This window comes from Schistocerca americana, chromosome 10, assembly GCF_021461395.2.
Source record: "Schistocerca americana isolate TAMUIC-IGC-003095 chromosome 10, iqSchAmer2.1, whole genome shotgun sequence".
Lineage (NCBI taxonomy): Eukaryota > Metazoa > Arthropoda > Insecta > Orthoptera > Acrididae > Schistocerca > Schistocerca americana.
This window is the reverse complement of record NC_060128.1, coordinates 176,119,457-176,141,462: the sequence shown is the minus strand read 5'-3', so window position 1 is coordinate 176,141,462 and position 22,006 is coordinate 176,119,457. Positions and strand designations below refer to the sequence as shown.

Below are 22,006 nucleotides of genomic sequence, written 5' to 3'. Positions count from 1 at the left end.
TTACCTGTATGTAACACTCTGTAGGGATATGAAATGGAATGACCATATAAGTTGAGTTTTGAGTAAAGTAGGTGGTAGATTTCGTTTCATTGGTATGTCTCGAAAGTAAGTACTGTTTTACGAAAAAGATCATAATAACTGTGTTTCAATATTGTGATAAAATTCTAGGAAATATATGTGTACAGCATTGGTTCACGAATTAAAGTTTCGGCAACAGTTCGCATACTTAAAGCAAGAACAGGTTCACATAACCTGATTTATCTTCTTATCACCATCATTTTTTCCTTGCAAGAGAGCTGCAATCACTAATACTAGCTCACTTTCGTGCCTTTTGCGGGCACAATGTGGTAATGATGGGACAACCGTCTGGTTTTAACAATCAATTGACTAATGGATTGTTTTCTCGTTCAGTCGGGTTTTTCAGTCGAATTAAACAACAGAATGGTATGAGTCACTGCGACCACATCAACTATATGAATGTTTTCACTCACATTCTGGGTTTGAGTGTTTTCACTTACTGAGAGCCAACTGACTGACTTAAATCTGGCAATTACATCAGTTGATGATGTGCGTGAAATCTTGGGTCTTAACTGCTAAGGTCATCAGTCCCCAACCTTACACACTACTTAACCTAAATGATCCTAAGGACAAACACACACACCCATGCCCGAGGGAGGACTCGAACCTCTGCCAGGACCAGCCGCACAGGCCATGACTGCAGTGCCTTAAACCGTTCAGCTAATCCCGTGCGGCAATTACATCAGTTACATGAATGTTTCCACTCATCTCTGGGTTTGAACGATTTCACTCACTTACATTTTCAGTCTTTTTGGTTATACATGAGCTGACTAGAACTGCAAACTTTTGTAGAATTGAGTATAAAATATATTTATAAAAATAAAGTATTTTCAAAATGTATGTATTTACTTACCTATACATGACTTTTTTCGTACTTCTGCGTTATATGTGGATTACTGCATGGTTTTAAAATATTGATAACTGATGCTGCATTATATGTTTATGTATAAATAAATGAATAATTATTTGTTATTTAAATTTATTGAACATCTGTGTCTCTCTTCCTGCTGGTTTGCATCCAACACCGATAAGTCTCTTTTTCAGTAAATGCTGAGGCAAAATACACAGAAAATATGTAATATACAATTGCTTTAATTATTTGGTGCCCTCATCACTGACTTTTCGAGCATGTACTGTCATTTTTCTGAAGCATCTTTCTCATGAAAAATATTTGTCAACAATTCTTTAAAATTTTTAAATTTCTTAATTAATATAGTTCATCCTTGAATTTATCTCGAGAATCACTTTTTACCCAGTCATATGATTTTTTTCATTCTCGTGCCACTCAGCATTTCAGCACATTGATCTAGACACAAAGCTCACTATTTACTAAATGTCTATTTACAAATATGGATGGGAAATTGAATGAAAAGCTAGTTACTGGTACTCAATAAAAAGCACATATCGAAATGACAATAACAGTGATGACAATCAACAACAGAGTACAGTCAAGAATAATCAATGTCAAAACGATTATACCTGAATGCACTGAAGATCACACGACTCCAGCGGTATCTTGGAGTGGTCCAGGGCGTTGCAGACTTGATGTAAGAGTGTTTACAGTGGTCATTAACCATATTATTTACACCGAAGCGTCGATGAAACTGGTATATGGAGATATGTGAACAGACAGAATGCGGCGCTATGGTTGGCAACGCCTATATAAGACAACAAGTGTCTGGCGCAGTAGTTAGATTGGTTACTGCTGCTACAATGCCAGGTGATCAAGATTTAAATGAGTTTGAACGTGGTGTTATAGTTGGTGCATGAGCGATGGGACACAATATCTCCGAGTTAGCAATGGAAGAGAGGATTTTTAGTACAATCATTTCAGAAGTATATTATGAATTTCAGGGCTCCAGAAAAACAACAAATCTCCGACATCGCTGTGGCCAGAAAAAGATACTGCAAGAATGGGACCGAGGCAGCTTAAGGGAATCGTTCAACGTGGCAGAAGTGCTACCATTCCGCAAAATGCTGCAGATTTCAGTGCTGGGCGATCAACAAGTGTCAGCATGCTAACCATTCAATGAAACATTATCCATATGGGCTTTCGGAGACGAAGGCCCTCTCATGTACCCTTGGTGACTGCGCAGCACAAAGCCTTACGCCTCGCCTAGGCTCATCAACCGTGACATTGGACTATTGATGACTGGAAACATGTTGCCTTGTTTCAAATTGTATCGAGCCAATGGATGTGTTCAGGTATGGAAACAGCCTCAAGAACCATGGACCCTGCATGTCAGCAGGGGACTGTTCAAGCTGCTGTAGGCTCTGTAACGGTGTGGGACAAGTGCAGTTGGAGTGATATGGGACCCCTGATATGTCTAGATACGACTCTGACAGGTGACACATACGTAAACAACTTGTCTGATCACCTCCATCCATTCATGTCCATTGTGAATTCCGACGCACTCGGGCTATTCCGGCAGGACAGTGACACACCACAAACGTCCAGGAACACTCTTCTGAGTTTAAACACTTCTGCTGGCCACTAAACTCCCCAGACATGCACATTATTGAGCATATCTGGGATGCATTGCAACGTGTTGTTCAGAAGAGATCTCCACCCCCCTTGTATGCTTATGGATTTATATACAGCCCTGCAGGATTCATGGTGTCAATTCCCTCCAGCACAATTAGTCGAGTCCATGCCACATTGTGTTGCGCCGTTTCTGCTTGTGAGGGCCCTACACGATACTGGGCAGGTGTACCAGTTTCTTTGACTCTTCACTGTACATATAACTGAATAATGGCGACATTTACTGAGCTGGTAGTTTTTTGTTACTTTCTATGAGTTTTTGAAAATACGATTTGATGCTGTACAACTTTTCTGCTGTAAAATTTTGCGTCAATTTGGCCAGTTGTGAAATATTGCTTGTTTTATACCGATGAAATGAGGGTTTTTTGAGGAATGTGAAATATTGCTGTGTTCTGTTACAGCTTTTCTACAGGAAAATTTCATCAAATAGCAAAGTTTTGGCACTCAGTCGCTATGGAATTTAATGTTTTTTTGGCTTTGTCTATTAAACACATAGTTTCAGAGGAATTTGAAAGAAAAAATAGAAAACGTTCGAATTTTTCTTTTCAGCACGGCTGAAGCTTCATTCAGAAATCAGGGAAAACTCAGATTATTCGTATCAGAGGCCTACTTGACCAATTAAAACAGTTTCCAGAATTCCGTTAATATGTGAAAGTGAACTACCTTCTTGAAAGTAATTTCACTACCTGACCAGGGAACCACCAAATTCGTGTCACTGATATCAGGACGTTGTAGATTTGTCTGTAAAGCGCCTTGTATGTTTAGAATGTCATTCCATGGCTAGTTCAAACAGATTCTCGTCGTAGGTGCATGCATTTCGTAGACATCACAACAATTTGCATTTGATTCCAGGAATAAACCGGACTCTTTATGTTTGCTTATTTGCAACAAGTGTCACAGCCCAGATGCACTCATTTCTTGATATGTGGGTCAGCTACCACTACCTTTGGGTTCTGTATGTAACTTTATCGTATTGCCGAGTCTGTTGTGGTAAACTTTTGCTATGACAGCATTGCAAAACGGCTTAATAGCAAGCCAGTGCCTGTGAAAGTAGACCCAAAAAGTACCGAATTTGCCACACATTATCGATTACACCACGTGTTTCTTTGTCCTTTTTTCTCCAGTTTTCGTCTGTTTATTTTCCTCTTTACTTCAGGTTGGAGCACAATTTTGCTTAGTGGTAACACTTGACATATTTATTTAGTGCATGTAATGCACATACTCCCACTATGTTACAAACTAAGGAAAACTGAAAAAAGTCCAATTTCTGATTAAATGTACTACAAAGTCAAATGTATGCCAAATATTAGAATTATGTATGAGACAATTTCCCCTCTCTCACCCCCCACCCACAACACAATGAAGACTGCATGAGCTTACAATACAGTTGCCTTCCATAAGATTTTTGTAGCTCCTTAGTGTTATGCAGTGTTATGCAGACCGCCGGCCCTGTGGCCAAGCAGTTCTAGGCTCTTCAGTCCGGATCCGCACTGCTGCTTCAGTTGCAGGTTCGAATCCTGCCTTGGACGTTCATGTGTGTGATGTCCTTAAGTTAGTTTGGTTTAAGTAGTTCTAAGTCCAGGGGACTGATGACCTCAGATGTTAAGTTCCATAGTGCTTAGAGCCATTTGAACCATTTGTCACATAGACCATGTAGTAGTGTGAAGGGTAATGGACAATGACATACAGAAAGGAGTTTGATGGCATCTTAGATACTAATAATTTATGTCTGTTAATCCAATGCTAAAGATAATAACTTGAGGGCGATTCCAAAATGTCAACTGAGTTTTTACTTTGTTCAAAGTGTGTGTGTGTGTGTGTGTGTGTGTGTGTGTGTGTGTGTGTGTGTGTCATTGTGTTCCCCGTTATTATCTTTCACATTCACTCTGTTGATTTCTTAGTAACTTATACAACCGAGGTGTGAGGAGGTCAGTTTTATGATAAAAATAAATGAAGGAAGTGTTCTGTACCAGACCTGTGCAGAAAAAGTATTTTAGAGAGATCATAGCATTTCACTCTGTACAGCATGTCACATTTTCTGGCTTTCATATATTTCATTGATCTTGATTTCACATTGCTATTAGTCTATTTAACTTCCTGTTTACTTTCAGTTCTCTCTCTCTCTGTCTCACACACACACACACACACACACACACACACACACACACACACACACTAGTATATACGTGGGCCTTCGTCTCCAAAAGCCAATATCGATGATGTTTCGTTGAATGGTTCACACGTTAACATTTACTGATTACTCAGCATTAAAATCTGCAGCAGTTTGTGGAAGGGTGGCACCTGTCATGTTTGAACGATTCTCTTCAGTCGTCGTCGTTCCCATTTTTACAGGATACTTTTCCGGCTGCTGCGATGTCGGAGATTTGATGTTTCCTGATATTAATGGTAGACTTGTGAAATGGTCATACAGGAAAATACCCACTTCATCACAACCTTGGAGATGCTGTGTCCCAACGCTCGTCGTGCGCCGACTAAAAAGAAAACGCCATTCTTTGAGGTGGGGTTTCTAGCCATTTTTGCTTATGAACACCAAGAAATGACTGCTGCAGATGACCGAAGACTTTGCTCAACAATCCTTACACATTTTGCACACATAATAACAAATACACAAAATTTATTCAAAATGGGACCAAAGCAGCACAGTATGGTATCGGTACGTCAAAATATTCATACAACATCAACTTTTCTTCTTTTGTGTATTCCTCTTCGTACATGTAGCAAGTAAAATAATTCTCCATTGGTGTTACGAATAAACAAATAGTGAAAACAGATCAAATATGTGTAATATTAGATGTTTCGAACAGCATCATCCCGAGATCACATGACACTCACCGTTTAATGTTGACAACTTGTGGAGAATACAATGCTCACGCCAAAGATATTACTGTTCTTTGTTTAGAGCCATAGCTGTTACACATAGTGAGACCAATACTGAGATCACTGATTATACCATATGGACATAACTTTTGATTGATGTAGCAGGTGCCCAGTGAGCTAGTATTGAGTTCACTGCATGTGCCATATTCATTTCGGTATACTTATATGTTTTGTACAAAGAGATTAAATTTTGTAGAGTGGCAATACACCCACCATATGTGAGGCAAATTGAACTGCCATTAAATTAAGCTCACCATGTTTAAGAGCTTGTGACTGTTTCTTCAATATAAATACGTAAAACTGCAACCACACACTTACTGTCGCAATAAGTACAGAACTGAATTTTGAATCCAAATCGTCAGATAAACAGTACTCAAGGCGACGCATTAAAGCATGTTCCATCTTCTTGTTACAGAGCCAGCAGCCAGCACAACATTTGTAATAGCTATGCAGCTTCTTGTACACCATCGGTAGATGAGCCTAAAAAGGTTCGAAAATCGGTTCAAGGAATGAGTAAATAACTTTCAAAAACGTGTATTTGCATTAAACTGTCATTTTTTCTGGGGTAAAATGTATCATATAGTATCCCACAACTCCTAGAAAATTATACATTTTTGCCTTTTGAAAACAGTTTCGTGAATTAAATGGCGACTGACTGTTGAATGTCAGTTTGCATCAGGATCTGTCAGTGTGGCATACTAGCTGATACATTTTGCTCTGGCGAGGCATTACAGTTCAAGTAGCCTTAAAACGGCGGACGTTTAGTGACCTATAGCCACTGTATGAAATTTAAAATATTTGCTTTTGTATTATAACTTGTTATATGCTGTTTCAAAGCAACAGCGTTTCTAAAATTTATCAGAAACGTGTCACCCTTGTTTTTGAATTCAGATGTTAATATATTAGTGATAAAACCTTTAAGAGGTACTACGATAACCAGGACTGGGGATGAAAATGAAATGAGCTATGCCCAGCGTAACAGATTATGTCGTGGACAACAGAGTTGAAGAATGTAGATCGACATTCTACTACGTACTATTTTTTTATGTTAGCATTGTTAACACATTATGGGGACTTCTTATAAATGTACTACAAGTAGGTTTGCAATATGCGATGTTATTTACATTTCTGTCTGATTAGAGAAGAAAGGATTGTTTAAATATTTGACCATTGATTTCCGAATTCCGATTTCCGAATGTTTGGTTAGCCAGTAATCTAAGACGACAGCTTCAATTGCTGCAAGTGATATGAGGAGTGTTAAAATTGTTGTTCTTCCTTCTCACGAGTATTTGGTTCTTTATTTCCAAATATGAGGCGAATTCCGAGTCTGTTGTTAGGCAGGAACTTAAGAGGACAGCTTACATTGCTGGGAGTGAAATGTGGAGCAATAACATTCATCTTCTTCCTGGTCACAAATTTTGGGTGATTATATCAAAGACCTAGTAAAAATAAGGTTTATATCCTAGTATCCACAGACAGACACTTCGTATGTTACAACCAATGGTACTTACTGCTAACATCCCTAAGATTTTCGGGCTCACATGCAGTTCCTCTTTGTCGAAATCTCTTGACTCAAACTCGTCTAGTGGTTGAACCACACATGTCACATTACACGCCCTAAATTAGACACTTGTGTTCCTTTGGTTAAATTGTCTGGCTGATGGCAAGTTTTGCGAAACGCAAAGTTAATATAACATATAATAACAGTAATAATAATCTCAGGGACTAAATTAACGACCCATAAATAACGTAGGTCACACAGTTGCGATTTAGTTAGAGTAATATTTATTCAGAAAGCAAAATAATAGCGAAAGTGATCGTATGTACAGTTACTGTTACACTAGAGTGCATATCCATTTGACACAGGTCGAACATTCACAATCTCATCGTGAAACACAATACTCCACCGCGATATTTACACGAAAAGTTAGTTCCCTCCAGGCATGGGGCTGATCACTGCTCAGAGACTAAGTCCTGCGATATCACACAATGCGAAATTTTCTAAGTCGTTTCACTTCCTAGCTGCCTAAAGACCGACTGTCCGCTTTCGCGTCTCAATCCGAACTATACCCTTTGGTGTCTCCAGCCGAACTATACTCTTTGGTGTCTAAGACCAGAACTGTTCCTCTCTGCCCATCTCCGCCCGCTTTTTCCCGCTCGCCGATCATCGTCACTCAACTAACTAGGACAGTTCCCTTTCCTGAAGCCGTCCATCTGTTTGGCTACAGCTTATTCTACATTATTTTGCATTTTAACATGTTAAATAATCAAACCTTGACCACTTTCATGTTCTAAATAAAGTAACAATAATATCCATTAATAATAAATCAATACAATTTCCTTCTTAAGTTTGAATGCCACAGCCAATAGCCTTGCACCAATGTGCTTTCTGATAAATAAATAAAGAACAAAAGTAACTATTATGCACTAAACTTTACAACAAATATACTATTACCTAATGATTCAATAAGGTGTCATGCTGTCATCGTTCAATGTGTTTTGTGTGGAGGAAATGATGATCTGATGCTTAAATGAAAACACTGATAATTTAAATTTCTATATCTTTTAAACAAATGAAGTTACAGACTTGGTATTTGCAACGTTTGTCATTTTAATGATGCGCTTCTATATGAAATGACAATCGCTAATATCGATCAAACCGTTTAGATTTTAACATTCAGGTCTTTGTTATAAAACTTGTTAATTTCACTTTAACAATAAATCCTAAACTATTATAGATACGATCAATATTTAAGTTTTATTTGGGTCACCATGAAAATTTATGGAGGATGGCAGATTAAAAGTACTGTGGCTTGACTTCGTGCATTACTACAGAATTAAATGGTTTTTATAAATATTTCTGTTTATGGCCAATCTTAGGTTCGCCATATTTAACACTGCTACATCTTCTCAGCCACAAAGGGGTTATACTGGGTTTCCCTGTGATGTAGGTTCCCATCTGTCTAACTCGCACACTACAGCGCTTAGGCCTCAACAGACAATAGACAATAACTGAAGAGATGTGATAATAAAGTATCAAAAGCAATACAGTTGTGTCCCAGCACAAAAGAAACCAGCTCCACTATTGTAACTACATCTGAGACACATATGGCAAGAATCTTCAACACAACTTCTGAAGTAGAAATAATTATATTTACAAAAATATTCATCTATTAGATTTAGAGTGAAGTGTAAGAATGTGCGAATTATTAGACTTTATACAAAATAGTTATGTATCATGGAAGGTGCCTATCATAATAAGAATTGGCAACAAAAATGTGTGCTTCTTATATATGAAATAAACATTTATATTCTTTTGCTTTCAGCAGAGTAGGTGCAATTATGCTCATGTTTGGAAGAATTTATTCTTGAATAAACTGCAGCTTAGGGCACTGAATCAGAGCGATTTGACTATTTTTACATTTATTTCGTAACTGTTCTTGTCTCTTGGCCATATTATATTGCTTTGAACATAAAAATATATTAACTAGTTCGTTAAATAAATAGAAAAATAGTCAAAAACACACATTAACCTTAGGGCTGGCTTTGTCGCCGCTATGGGTTCCAGTGTCTTCCCAATTGTCAGCCAGTAACAGCTTAGACAGCAGTGAGTGTCACTACTGTGTATCTTAGGATGTGATAATAATGTGTCAGCTACTGAGAACTTTAATCAGTTTCTAAGAACTTTTCTGGAGGTATTTAATGAATCATTCTCACCTATGATCTGGCACCAAAAAGTAAAAAATAAAATAAATTATATTGCTCCAGTGCTTAAAAATCTTGTGTGAGAAAACGAACGCTACACAAAGAATTGAAACATAATAAAAATCCTGACTTTAATAAATAAGTGAGACATTATAAAGTTGTATTTAAAAGTATTGTTAAAACTGCCAAAAGAATGTCAAATGATAAGTTGATATCATTATCAGACATAAGAACTAGTCAAAGGCAGTATGGTCTGCTGTTAAATACGAATTATATACACTAGTTAAGCACCAGGATATTTCAAAAATCAAACACAGATTATTTAGCTATTAAATCAAATAGCGTTGCTTCTGTAATGGACATACTTCTGGTATAACAGACATAAACAGCAGTAAAGTGGTTTACCACAGTTACTTTGATCCATTACTAAGTATGGTTAATTTTCTGGGGGAACCCTGCTCTTCCAAAAACGGATTGTTAGTGCTATTCCTTCACTGTATATATTTGAAATTACCTTCTTTGTACATAGTAATTCTAAGTTAATTGCATTTATTTGAACAGTGTGACCATTTAATATCATAGTGTGGCACGTAATACTGTATGTATAAAATAAATACTGGGAAATTTAGACACTAATTACTGGTGGAGAATAAGAACAGATAAATTCTTGCGTCTGATTCCATGCATCGGCTTGTGCAATGGCGTCATACCTAAGGCAAAGACACTACGTATTGACAATCTATGAAAACAGTGCATCATGCTCGTAAACAACCGAATATAGCATGCGATAAAATAACAAAAACATGTCAGTTAGCTATTTAGTCATGAATTATATGAAAAAGAATTGAAGATAACGAAAACAATTAAGAACAAGAATTGAAAACATATTTTCATGTCTGAAAAGAATTACTCTCGTAATTTATGCTAGTAGGAAAGCACAGAGAGCCTTTAAATTGCATTACAAAAAAATGTTTCAAATGGCTCTGAGCATTATGGGACTTAACTTCTGAGGTCATCAGTCCCCTAGAACTTAGAACTACTTAAACCTAACTAACCTAAGGATATCTCACACATCCATACCAGAGGCACGCTGACCATAGCGGTCGCGCGATTCCAGACTGTAGCGCCTAGAACCACACGGCCACTCAGGCCGGTAATTGCATTATAGTAGATTGCATAGTGAAGTCATTCTATCATAAAATAGAGCTAATTTTATTATTAAATCTAATGGCATTAGTTGGGGTATGGGTGGGGATAAATTAAAATGAAACAGAAAAACGGGAAAATGAAATGAATGACAACAAATAAGAAACAGTAGCACGAAATTTGGAGAAAACGACACACTAAATTCTAAAAAAAAATATACTGAAATGTAGTAGTATTTCTGCATTTGTAATTGCTCTTAAGACTACTATGCTGAAATAACAATAACTGGTCTCGGTAACTAGAACTGATCTTCTAAGTATGTCAATTCTAGTTAACAATTACAATATTAGTAACTTTTTTGCAATAATTCAGCGAGCAATTACAAGTGTAGAAATCCTACTAGCCTACATTTTATTGCGCACACTTGCTAGAAAAACGATCTAATTAATGAACCATCGAATGGTTGGAATTCGGAACTAGAACTGACCTATATAGTAGGTCAATTCTAGTTACCGCTTTCAGCTATTTGGTGGTTCACAATTGTTAAAATTTTTGCAGTAAATCTGTGAACTATGTTTTTGTACGATGTCTAGATTTCTCATCGCTCTCAAAACTACTAAGAAAAAGCAATAAATATTGTAGGTACAGCTTCCAAGTTTTTCTCTTTTTAATAGTAGTTAAGAGAGTAATTTGAAATGTAGAAATCCTGTAATACTTTAGTACGCACGATTTTTGTTAAAATGGTCTAAATAACAAACCGTGGAATGGTTGGAATCGGTTACTAGAATTCACCTATATGAGTCATTTCTGGTTATTGATTCCAGTATTTGTCATTCAGAGAGCAGTTACGAATCGAGAAATCTTACTACTTTTGATTGCGCACACTTAAATTACGTAGCAAAGAATGGTTGGAATCGGTAACTAGAATTGACCTATATATCTTAATTCTCGTTACTGATTCCTCTATTTATTAGACCGTTATTTTTGTGAATTTTTGTTACTTGTGTACTAGTCTCGTTAGATTTTATTATTATTATTAAAAATTAAAGCTATTTCATAATATTGTGACTTTATCATGCACTACACTCTAATAGATTTAAAGGTTCCCTGTGCTTTCCTTACTCGCACAAATTACGATTTTAATTTACTTCTGGTGTGTATACTTCTCATTCTGAGTTCTTATTTATTTTCTTTACCTTCAGTTCTTTTCGGTATAATATGTGGCAAAGTAATTAAGCATGTGGACTGTGATGGTAATTTTATTGTATGCTGCATTCGTTTGCTCTGTGCTGGTGAAAATAGTGTTAGAGAATTATGTAACTATGGATAACATACAGCAAAAATAGACATGTATACTGTACAACACTATCAGATGATCTGTAAAATGGATGTTGTGAGACGTGTAAAATATAAACAGAAATCCTTCGCAACGCTTTCGTAAATTTGGCACTGAAGGTGAAGATCACACTACAAAAAGAGCGAGGGACGTCATGAAACCGATTTCTGCCGAACGCCATCTGTAATCGTACTCATTTTGCCACAGACTGAGCTTTAAGCCCGGTCCACACACAACGATCTGTCTGCGCAGACATCTGTACATGCAAAAGATCGCTGCAAATGTGATGTGTTCACACGACACAAACCCCAATCTACTACTCGCCCGCCAATTTTCTCACTTAAATTTACTGCGAGAGTTTCAGGGCGAACCTAGCGACTGTCGAAATTATTTGCGGATGGATGTCGAAACTTATAATTATCTATTAAAGCTTGTAACCCCTCATATTATGAGAAAAAATACTTCATGAGAATGGCAATTTCTCCTCATGAACGGCTGGCAGTAACGTTAAGATTTCTAGCAACAGGAAGGAGCTACAAGGATTTGGAATTTTCAACTGCAATATCGAAACAAGCGTTGAGTGAAATAATACCCAACACATGTGAAGCTATTTACGCTGTCCTGTAGAATGAGTTCATGAAGGCAAGTCAAGTAAATTCAGTCTGCCAAGTTACAGATAATATTTTTGATGTTGTAGACGTGTTTGAAATACAGTAGGCCTCTATTATTAGAGATTATATACCTACAAGACCAATGAGCTATGGTTTACTTTGTTTCTGAGTAGGCATTTTCAGTTCGCTGCTGTATAGATGCAACCTGTTACAAACTTTTGTTACAGGATGCAAAACTCCACTCTGAATTCTAGACAGAGTTCGCAACGATTTTTTTAATTTTTTTATTACTGTTTCTCTGTTTGCCGAGGCGTCAACTGCCGGCAGTTTTTCAATTACAGCATTGTATGCTGCTGTCTTTTTGTCTCCGTCACTATATTCTTTACTTTTAATCTTCCACAAACATGGGTGGTTTCTATATATTTCAATGAATTCACTTACAAACTCTCGAGAACACTGACGAGTATCAGCCATTTTAATGCCCTGTGTTCACAAATACAAGCACTAGACTGAGCAAACAGATTTGCGGCGATCTGCTGTCCACACGCTCCAACTTGTCTGCGCAGATGTGGTTTGAACACACAGATTTGAGAGGTTTCGCTCAAACCTCCAACTCCAACTTCCAGGTTTGCACACACCTCAGGTTGGTGCAAAACTCCTGTCCACGCGCAACGATCTGTCTGTGCAGATATGATGTGCGCGCGCAACGATCTGTCTGTGCAGATATGATGTGCGCAGACAGATCGTTGCGTGTGGACGGGCCTTTAGATTCTCGTCACAGAAGAAACACCCGTGCAGAGATCAATGCATGGAGGTATTCTTGCCTCCATGGACAATGAATACATGTCTGTGTTTCATTAACTTTGACCTTCTTTGTCATATCTTTCACAGTAATCTCTTGGATCTTCAAAAATATAAACACATGTGGCAGTGGCACCGTGACGTTGAGATAAGGTGGTTAATGTTGTGAAGGTGTGTGTGTGAAGTATGGGTAAAATTGTTGTATTGCACCCTGATTTGGGCATCGGAGGAGCTGAAAGATTGGTCGTTGATGTTGCCTTGGCATTGCAGAAGGAAGGTCACGACGTTCAATTCGTGACTGCACACCATGATTCGAATCATTGCTTTGCTGAAACGAAGGATGGAAGCTTTCGAGTTACAGTAGTAGGCGACTGGTTGCCCCGTAGTATTTATGGCCGCTTTCACGCTGTATTCGCCTATCTACGTATGATGTACGCAGCGATGTATCTTGTCTTCTTCAGTGGAATCAAGCCAGATCTTGTGTTCTGTGACCAGGTGTCAGCCTGTATTCCGATCCTGCGCTACCGGGGTCTGAAAGTTGTGTTTTACTGCCACTTTCCAGATCAACTACTCAGTTACAGAGACAGCCGCCTGAAGCAGATGTACAGAGCGCCTTTGGACTGGTTGGAAGAGGTGACTACGGGAATGGCCGACAAAGTACTTGTCAACAGTAAGTTTACTGCCAGTGTCTTCAAAGCAACTTTCAAAAGACTGGCAAAAGTCACACCCGACGTCCTGTATCCTTCTGTGAACACAGACTTATTCGAAGGTTCTGCGACGCGTCGGCTTAATGAAGTCATAGAAGATCCCGCATTTCTTGTCGATAATGCCTTTTTATTTTTGTCTATCAATCGTTACGAACGTAAGAAGAACCTGTCTCTAGTACTAAGAGCCTTTGCAGATTTGAGGACGATTCTTGATGAAGATAAGTGGTCTAATGTCTTCTTGATTATGGCGGGAGGATATGACAATAGAGTGAAAGAGAATGTAGAACACTTCACAGAACTAGTGTGTCTTGCAGTTAGGCTTGGAGTGTCGGAAAAAGTAAAATTTTTTAAGTCACCTTCGGATTCCGTTAAGCTATCTTTGTTGTATCATAGTCACTGTTTGGTGTACACTCCAGCCAATGAGCATTTTGGGATTGTGCCACTGGAAGCCATGCATGCCAAGAAGCCTGTAATAGCCGTTAACAGTGGAGGCCCCACAGAAACAGTAGTTGATGGAGTTACTGGCTTTCTTTGTGAACCTGAACCAGATAAATTCGCCGAAGCAATGAGCAAATTCGTATCTAATAAGCCTCTTGTCAAGAGAATGGGTTTGCAGGGCAGGGATTGGGTTATGGAAAAGTTTTCATTCTTATCATTCAGCAAGCAATTGCAGAAAATTGTCATGGAATTTCTGAAAAGTGATGACAGTAATGACTGAATGGTGTACTTGAGGAAGAGTTACTCACAGTACCTGATATTTTGAGGTAGACTGCATTTAAAATAGTCATTCCACAGTTACTGGTAATCTCAGAAGACTGAAAGGTAAATTATACTAAACATTTTTCACTGAAATCGAGCTGATCTAGACATTTTTACATGTGATTTCAAACTACATAAAAATTTCTTTTTTTGTATAGGTAGGCTACTGTGAAAGTGACAGGATATGAAATAATGAAGCAGTGCCTTGTCTTGTTGGAAGATCAAAAAGTTAATGAGTGTGTAAACAGTCATACACACTGAAAAATTGTTTATTTAATGTTGGGGTGATTTTTTTAATGTAAATATGAAATCAATTTTTGACAAAATAAGGTAACTGGGGGTAGATAGTCCACTCTCAAAATGGCGGTAGAACACACACATAAGATTGTAGTTGGGTGAGCTCAAAAATAAAGACTAAAACCTTAATTGCCGACAGATACCTGCAAATTGACATTACCCATACTGTTTTCAGAATATTTGTACTATGAAGCAAATCATTGGTTAAAATGTTGTTGGTTTGTGAATTACACTTCCAAAGAAAATGTATGCTAGTGGAAGATGTATGTATGTGATACTATGCACACCATTTGTTGTTTCTGTGTAATTTTATTTTGTTCATCAAATATGGTGTAGTTTTGTTGTAAGTTATATTGCAGGTAACATCTGAGATGCTAAAAGAGATTTCTATGGTTCACATTACACAAGTGTACACTCTTAATTCATTGTATTTTGTACATTAAGTGATAAATCCTCTTTGTATTTATGTCAAATTGGAATTTATATCTGATTGATGCTGAAATTATGTTAAGCAAATTGATTGTTCTGCTGTACCATTGTTGAAAACTTGTGTACAGCAGACTTTTTTGTAGTGTATGGCACACTGGTTTTGTATGGCTGTTTTTAAATTATATGCACTCTTAATTATCATTGTATTTCAATTTGTGGTACATCCCCGTGTGTGTGTGTGTGTGTGTGTGTGTGTGTGTGTGTGTGTGTGTGGTTTTATTGTTTTAAAAATCAGTATTCCCTATTGCCTGCTACATTTGCTGAATTTTTATATTTTCTCCTTTCAATATCTTGTGTGTTATCCAATGATTACTACTGGGCTTTGACTTTTTGCCTACATGATCCTGTGCTGACATAACTATTCCATCTCTGGAATACACATTTCTTTTCTGTTCTGTTCCTTACCACTGTTTGTCCATCATTGCCTAATGGTAGTGATGAAACTCTAAACAATTTGCCCCCCTCCCCACCATGTGCACGTCTAACCTCCTTATTTCCCTAGCCTTCTGTGATTTCTCACTTATAGTGGTCAGAGTCCACATCTGCATATGGAAATGTTTTGCCATATAGAATGTGGTTTCCAAATTTCTGTTTTACTATCATGCTACTTATCTGAAACCTTCCTGTGTCTACAGGTCGCTTTTAAGTGTACAACCTTCTCTCATGGTTTCTCAACAAAGTATTAGCAATAATTAAATTATGCTTTGTGCAAAATTCTACCAGGCTCTTTCATTCCTTTCCCTGGTCCATGTTCTTTTCCTGCGTTCTTTCAATCTCTTAGTCACATGTGGAGGTAGTTAGCATATAACTTGGTCTACTGTGGTGGGCTGTAGCTTTGTAACTGTCTTGGCTACAAGAATGCATTCACTATGCTGTTCATAGAAGCTTACCTGCATTCATTTTATCTGCTGACAGACTGATCCATAGTGAAGCCAGAGGCTGGGGTAGGCTGGAATGTGAGTTTGGTTGGGAGTTGGTGACACCAGTCTCAACATGAAAATATGATTGCCATAATATTGATGTGTAGTGTAGCTGGAGGGATACATTTGTATTGCACTGATCTACTTGTATGCTTTGTTTCTGATTTTGTCACATTCCAATAATTTGTTTCTTTTGTAACCTAATATAACAAAATATCAGCTGTCTTTATTTGCAAAACATGGGAATTACAAATGAGCGTCCCAATGGGTTACCAACAGCCTATTTGTCATTTGTTGTGCTTACCTTCCATCATTCATCCCTTCAAGTTATCAGCTGCTGCATGCCATGTGTGAGCCAGGCGTACTGTAAGTACACTTTTACCCAAGTTTACGTTAGCGTGGTAAGCAATTCCCATTCTGTTTTCAGTGTGGAATGAGTACAGTGAAAAAGAAGTAAAAGTAGCTTTGATGAAATAGCAAATCCATCAAGCAAAAAATTCATATATATATATATATATATATATATATATATAAGATTAAAATACTATTTAAAGATACAAATTATGGGAATATAACTGTTATACACATTTGGAACTTTGCAGCAAACAGAAAAATAGAAAACTAAATGTATTACAAAGTAGAACATGTTAATTTGACTTTTTCGTTGGTGAAATGAAACAAAACTAGAATATGCTGACAGACTGACCCGTAGCCAAGCTCAAGGCTTAAGTTAAGTTGGAATGTGGCAGTTTGGTTGAGAGTTGGTGAAGCCAACAAATCTCAGCACAGCTGCAATTTTTGTGATGGCCGGGAAGGAGGCTGTAGCTGTGGCTAGTTGTTCTGTTGGTTTTTTCCAAAATTGATCATATCTCCACTTTGGACACACACAAGTCTGTTCTTTGCTCAGAGCAAGCTGTTCCTGATTTCAGCCGTTGGGTAGCTGGCGTGTAGTGGGTGCAGAGGACTATTTGTGGGCCGTTACTTCCAACTGAATTTTCAGGTGAACGATTACATCCAGGTGCTGGATCTTATCTGTGGGAATAGGTTTCATCAATCCAATGAAGTGTCCACACACATTGTAGAGTGCAACACTTGCCAGGTGTGGTTAGATCTCTACCAGACAGGACCTGAAGCCCTCGGGATGTATGTCTGTTTAGGGATGAAGAGTTTGATTTTCTGTGCATTTAGGCAACAAGTCTGATCTGGATTTTGTATTGTTTCAGCCTCTCCAAGGCTTTAGTGAGCCTTACTTTGATGTCATCAGACACACTGCCCTGGATAACCGCATCCCAGTCATTGGCTGTGTGAAGTATATGGTGTTATTCGGTACTGGTTTTTCAATGGTCTAAATATTAACATGTGTTGGGGCCAGTATGATGAGATAGATCATTTTTCTATCCGTGTCACCCCCTCCTTCCATTTTGGAATTCTATAATTAATGTTTGATGTTACAGATGGTCTGTGATAGCCCTGGCCAGTGTGTAAATTTTTTGCTATAGAGAGTGGGATCAATTGCATTATAGATGACAGAGAGAACAATTATTCTGTGATTTTCAAAGCTATTTTCAACCATGTTAGGGACTTGAAAGGAGCTTCCCAGAAGAATGTGTCCTAGCTTGATACAATATGTACAGGCATCTTGTGGGCAGTGGTGTATATCAGCTACACCTTTTATCCCAGGAGTATTCCATAAAAATGATATGGTGAGTAACAAAGCACTCTTCAGATCAAAAATGGCAATTAAGTAGATACTAAGAGGATGTAAATAATGACCTGCATTGTTGGTGAAACTTGAGGTAAAAGAGACAGTAAACATAGCAATACAAAGATTCAGGTAGGTATGACTAGTTGATCACTGGCTGAAGAGAGGTGAACAAGCCATTCGTGTGAATGCTGAATTATCCTATGGAAGAATTTGTGCAGATGTGTGAATAATGTGACGTCAAAACTTTTAATTTTTCCCAAACTCATTTTGTTGTCATCTAAAATAGTGAGCAAATTGATATCAAGGGCAGCAATTCCCATCATATTTCAGAATAAAAATGAAGTTAAGACATTGACTGCAATGTGGCTGCTGCCGGTCACAGCTTAGCCACATCCTATGTGACTGGCCTGGCAGTGAAACATCCATCACTAAGCATGTGGCAGTCACTGTGTTAAAATAAGGCAAACCAAAATTTTTTATACCACAGACATTATAAACTGGAAGTCCCCTTGCACAAGATGCTACATTTATTTAGGATGACTTGTGGCTCATTGTACCACATGCTATGCAGGGATAAAGTTTGGACAGAAGTCTTAGTGTGTTACAGTAAAACTTTTTGATGACACGTTGTTAGTTAAATGCTTGAAAACAGTAAGAATAAAGTAGTTTCAATTGCAATAGTATGAATAGAAAGAGTTCATGTTGCAAGTGAACAAGGTAAAGCGTATCATTGGTATCTTGTTAAAATACTTCACTCAGCAATTATGTGGGGGGGAAATATATTACAGATCATAATAGTAGTAGCTGACAATATATGTTACTGTACATGAAAGTAGCAACCTGTAAAGTGATATATTGAATATTTTAGGATTGCGAATAGAAAGTAAATATGACCCATGCTTTTGCTGACTAACTTTCTTGAGAAGACAGTAAATGCGTGTGTGATGCAATGTTTCAAGTACATGTTTTACTGAAAGTGGCTAAGTCTTGGTATCATGACTATTATCTGTTTTGTTCTGCTACCAATCACATTGCTTACACTATGTGATCAAAAGTATCCGGACACCCCCAAAAACATACGTTTTTCATATTAGGGGCATTGTGCTGCCTCCTACTGCCAGGTGCTCCATATCAGCGACCTCAGTAGTCAGACATTGTGAGAGAGCAGAATGGGGCACCTGCAGAACTCACGGACTTTGTGTGGTCAGGTGATTGGGTGTCACGTGTGTCATACATCTGCACACAAAATTTTCGCACTCCTAAACATCCCTAGGTTACTGTTTCTGGTGTGATAGTGAAGTGGAAATTTGAAGGGGCACATTTAGCACAAAAGTGTACAGGCCGACTTTGTCTGTTGACTGACAGAGACTGCCGACAGTTGAAGAGTATTGTAATGTGTAATAGGCAGACATCTACCCAGACCGTCAAATAGGAATTCCAAACTGCATCAGGGTCCACTGCAAGTACTGTGACAGTTAGGCGGAAGGTGAGAAAACTTAGATTTCATGGTCGACCGGCTGCTCATGAGCCACACATCTGGTAAATGCCAAATGACACATTGCTTGGTGTAAGGAGTGTTAACATTGGACATTGAACAATGGAAAAGCATTGTGTGGAGTGATGAATCACGGTACACAATGTGGTGATCAGATGGCAGGGTGTGGGTATGGCGAATGCCCGGTGAACGCCATCTGCCAGCGTGTATAGTGCCAACAGTAAAATTTGGAGGTGGTGGTGTTATGGTGTGGTCATGTTTTTCATGGATGGGGCTTGAACCCCATGTTGTTTCCCATGCCACTATCACAATACAGGCCTACATTGATGTTTTAAGCACCTTCTTGCTGCCCACTGTTGAAAGCAATTCGGGGATGGCGATTGTATCTTTCAACACGATCGAGCACCTGTTCATAATGTACAGCCTGTGGTGGAGTGGTTACACAACAAAAACATCCCTGTAATGAACTGGTCTGCACAGAGTCTTGATCTGAATCTTATAGAACACCTTCGGGATGTTTTGAAATGCCAACTTCGTGCCAGGCTTCACCGACTCACATCGGTATCTCCCCTCGATGCAGCACTCCGTGAAGAATGAGCTGCCATTCCCCAGAAACCTTCCAGCACCTGACTGCACATAAGCCTACGAGAGTGGAAGTTGTCATCAAGGATAAAGGTGGGCCAACACCATATTGAATTCCAGCATCACCGATAGAGGCCGCCACGAACTTGTAAGTCATTCTCAGCCAGGTGTGCGGATACTTTTAATCACATAGTGTATGTATGTTTTAATTTAACATGTTGGTCCACACTACAGCCAAATTTTACAAAGCTGTGACTGCACCAATCTGCTTAGCAGTTCGCTGCAGGAGCTCCAAAAAAAATTTACAGTAAAATTAATGAAGTTTTTGAACACAGTGAAATGGAAAATAATATCTGTAGGCTGAAGTTTGACTACATGCAAAATTTACAGTTACCAAATATTCCTCTTCAAGATATCTTTCATTTAAAAAAGCTGCAGGTTAATGTTTTTTAACATATATTAAGTACTCACACTATTATGGGTACCATGAAGGTGAAGCTTAGAAAGTGGAAATGAAGTTTGCACATTTCTGTGTTATTATATCCAGAAACATATCGTAATAGATGTGAATGAACTCCACCTTTTCTCCAATGGGTATGCTGGTCAAAAGAAGAATAAACACTGGTTCACTTTTGTTTAACATTTGTATCAACTGGGAGATTTAAGAAGAATGAAATATTACTTACCTAAATTTAGGCATAGTTTTCTCTCAGATGTTAGAAATCGGACTACAGAAATGATGGCGAGCCCTCATGACAGGATCTATATACCTGAAGAATATTTGATAATGATAAAAAAAGGCATGAAGTAAATTCTCAGTGGAAACTGGTGCTGATGTTGCTATATTAGGATTTAAAACTTGGTGGCCTCTCTATTTTAAAAAGTCTTGCCTCTCTGAATCAAGCATGGGGAAATTTCATAAGGAACATGAATTTTCATTTTCCTCTTCTAAATGGATGAGATTTGAGTCTCATGCACATTATCCTGGGCAAGTGAAAATAGAGAAATTCAGTTAAGGTGCTGTCACAGTGGTATTTCAGCTCCTTTACAGCTTCACTAAGAATTCGTATTTCCAAATCACCTAGCATACCCTGAAAAATGGGTCCCCATCAATGTCATATTCCAAACAGTGACGATGGTGATCAAGAAGATTAACTTCTTTTATTGTGTTTTGATTCACAGTTGTTGTAGGAAGTGCAGCTATAGGTCAAAATGTGAATAACATAGTAATAGCCTCATTTGAGTTTGCAGTTCATCATATTTACTGATTTTGTAACAAAATTAACATTCCCCCACCCCACCCCAAGTATAGCTTTCATTTATTGTAAAAAAAAAGTTGTTCATTGCATAAAGATCGAGTCTGCAGTTTTAAACTTTCCTTTTATGCAATGCTATAAATGACAAAACAAAATTACACAACAACACAATCTTTGAAAACTCAGTAACCATTTACATCACAATAAAATACGTACAGAGACAGTTTGTGCTGTAGGAAGTTTTGGCCTTCTGTAAAATTGTACTTTTGTGATTCATGATCTTTTTGAAATGACCGATTCATAAATTGGTGAGTCCGGCACCTGTTCAGATGATGCTGACTTACCACCACCTGAGAAGGACTTTAAGCTGTGGCCACCTTCCAGTTAGTCAGGAGAAGTAGGTTGTATTTACGTAGACTCTGAACATATGGTCCAAATATGTAGCTGGTTTGAAGCAGAAGCAGCTGAGTTTGAGAAAAAAACAAAAGGAAAATACTTACACTTAACACTGTCATTGTGGTACAAACATTTAGTGTTATTGTCGTCAACTGTAAGGTTGATCTGTTGCAGTTCTCCATCCCTTTTTTCTGACATCTAGGGTATTTGTTTCAGCATAACTGCTGTATCCCACATGGTGGATGATCTGGAGTATGTAATCATATCTTGGCCAGAACTTATG

The 22,006-nt window shown here is 38.0% G+C and overlaps 1 protein-coding gene across 1 annotated transcript; it reads left to right on the top strand.

Annotated features, from left to right (window-relative positions):
- The first annotated feature begins 13,217 nt into the window (after positions 1-13,217).
- On the top strand, positions 13,218-15,507 carry LOC124552491 (alpha-1,3/1,6-mannosyltransferase ALG2). Its single transcript, XM_047126773.1, has one exon. It carries the CDS (start codon positions 13,304-13,306, stop codon positions 14,540-14,542), a length of 1,239 nt encoding a protein of 412 aa, XP_046982729.1. The 5' UTR covers positions 13,218-13,303; the 3' UTR covers positions 14,543-15,507.
- Positions 15,508-22,006: the final 6,499 nt, after the last annotated feature.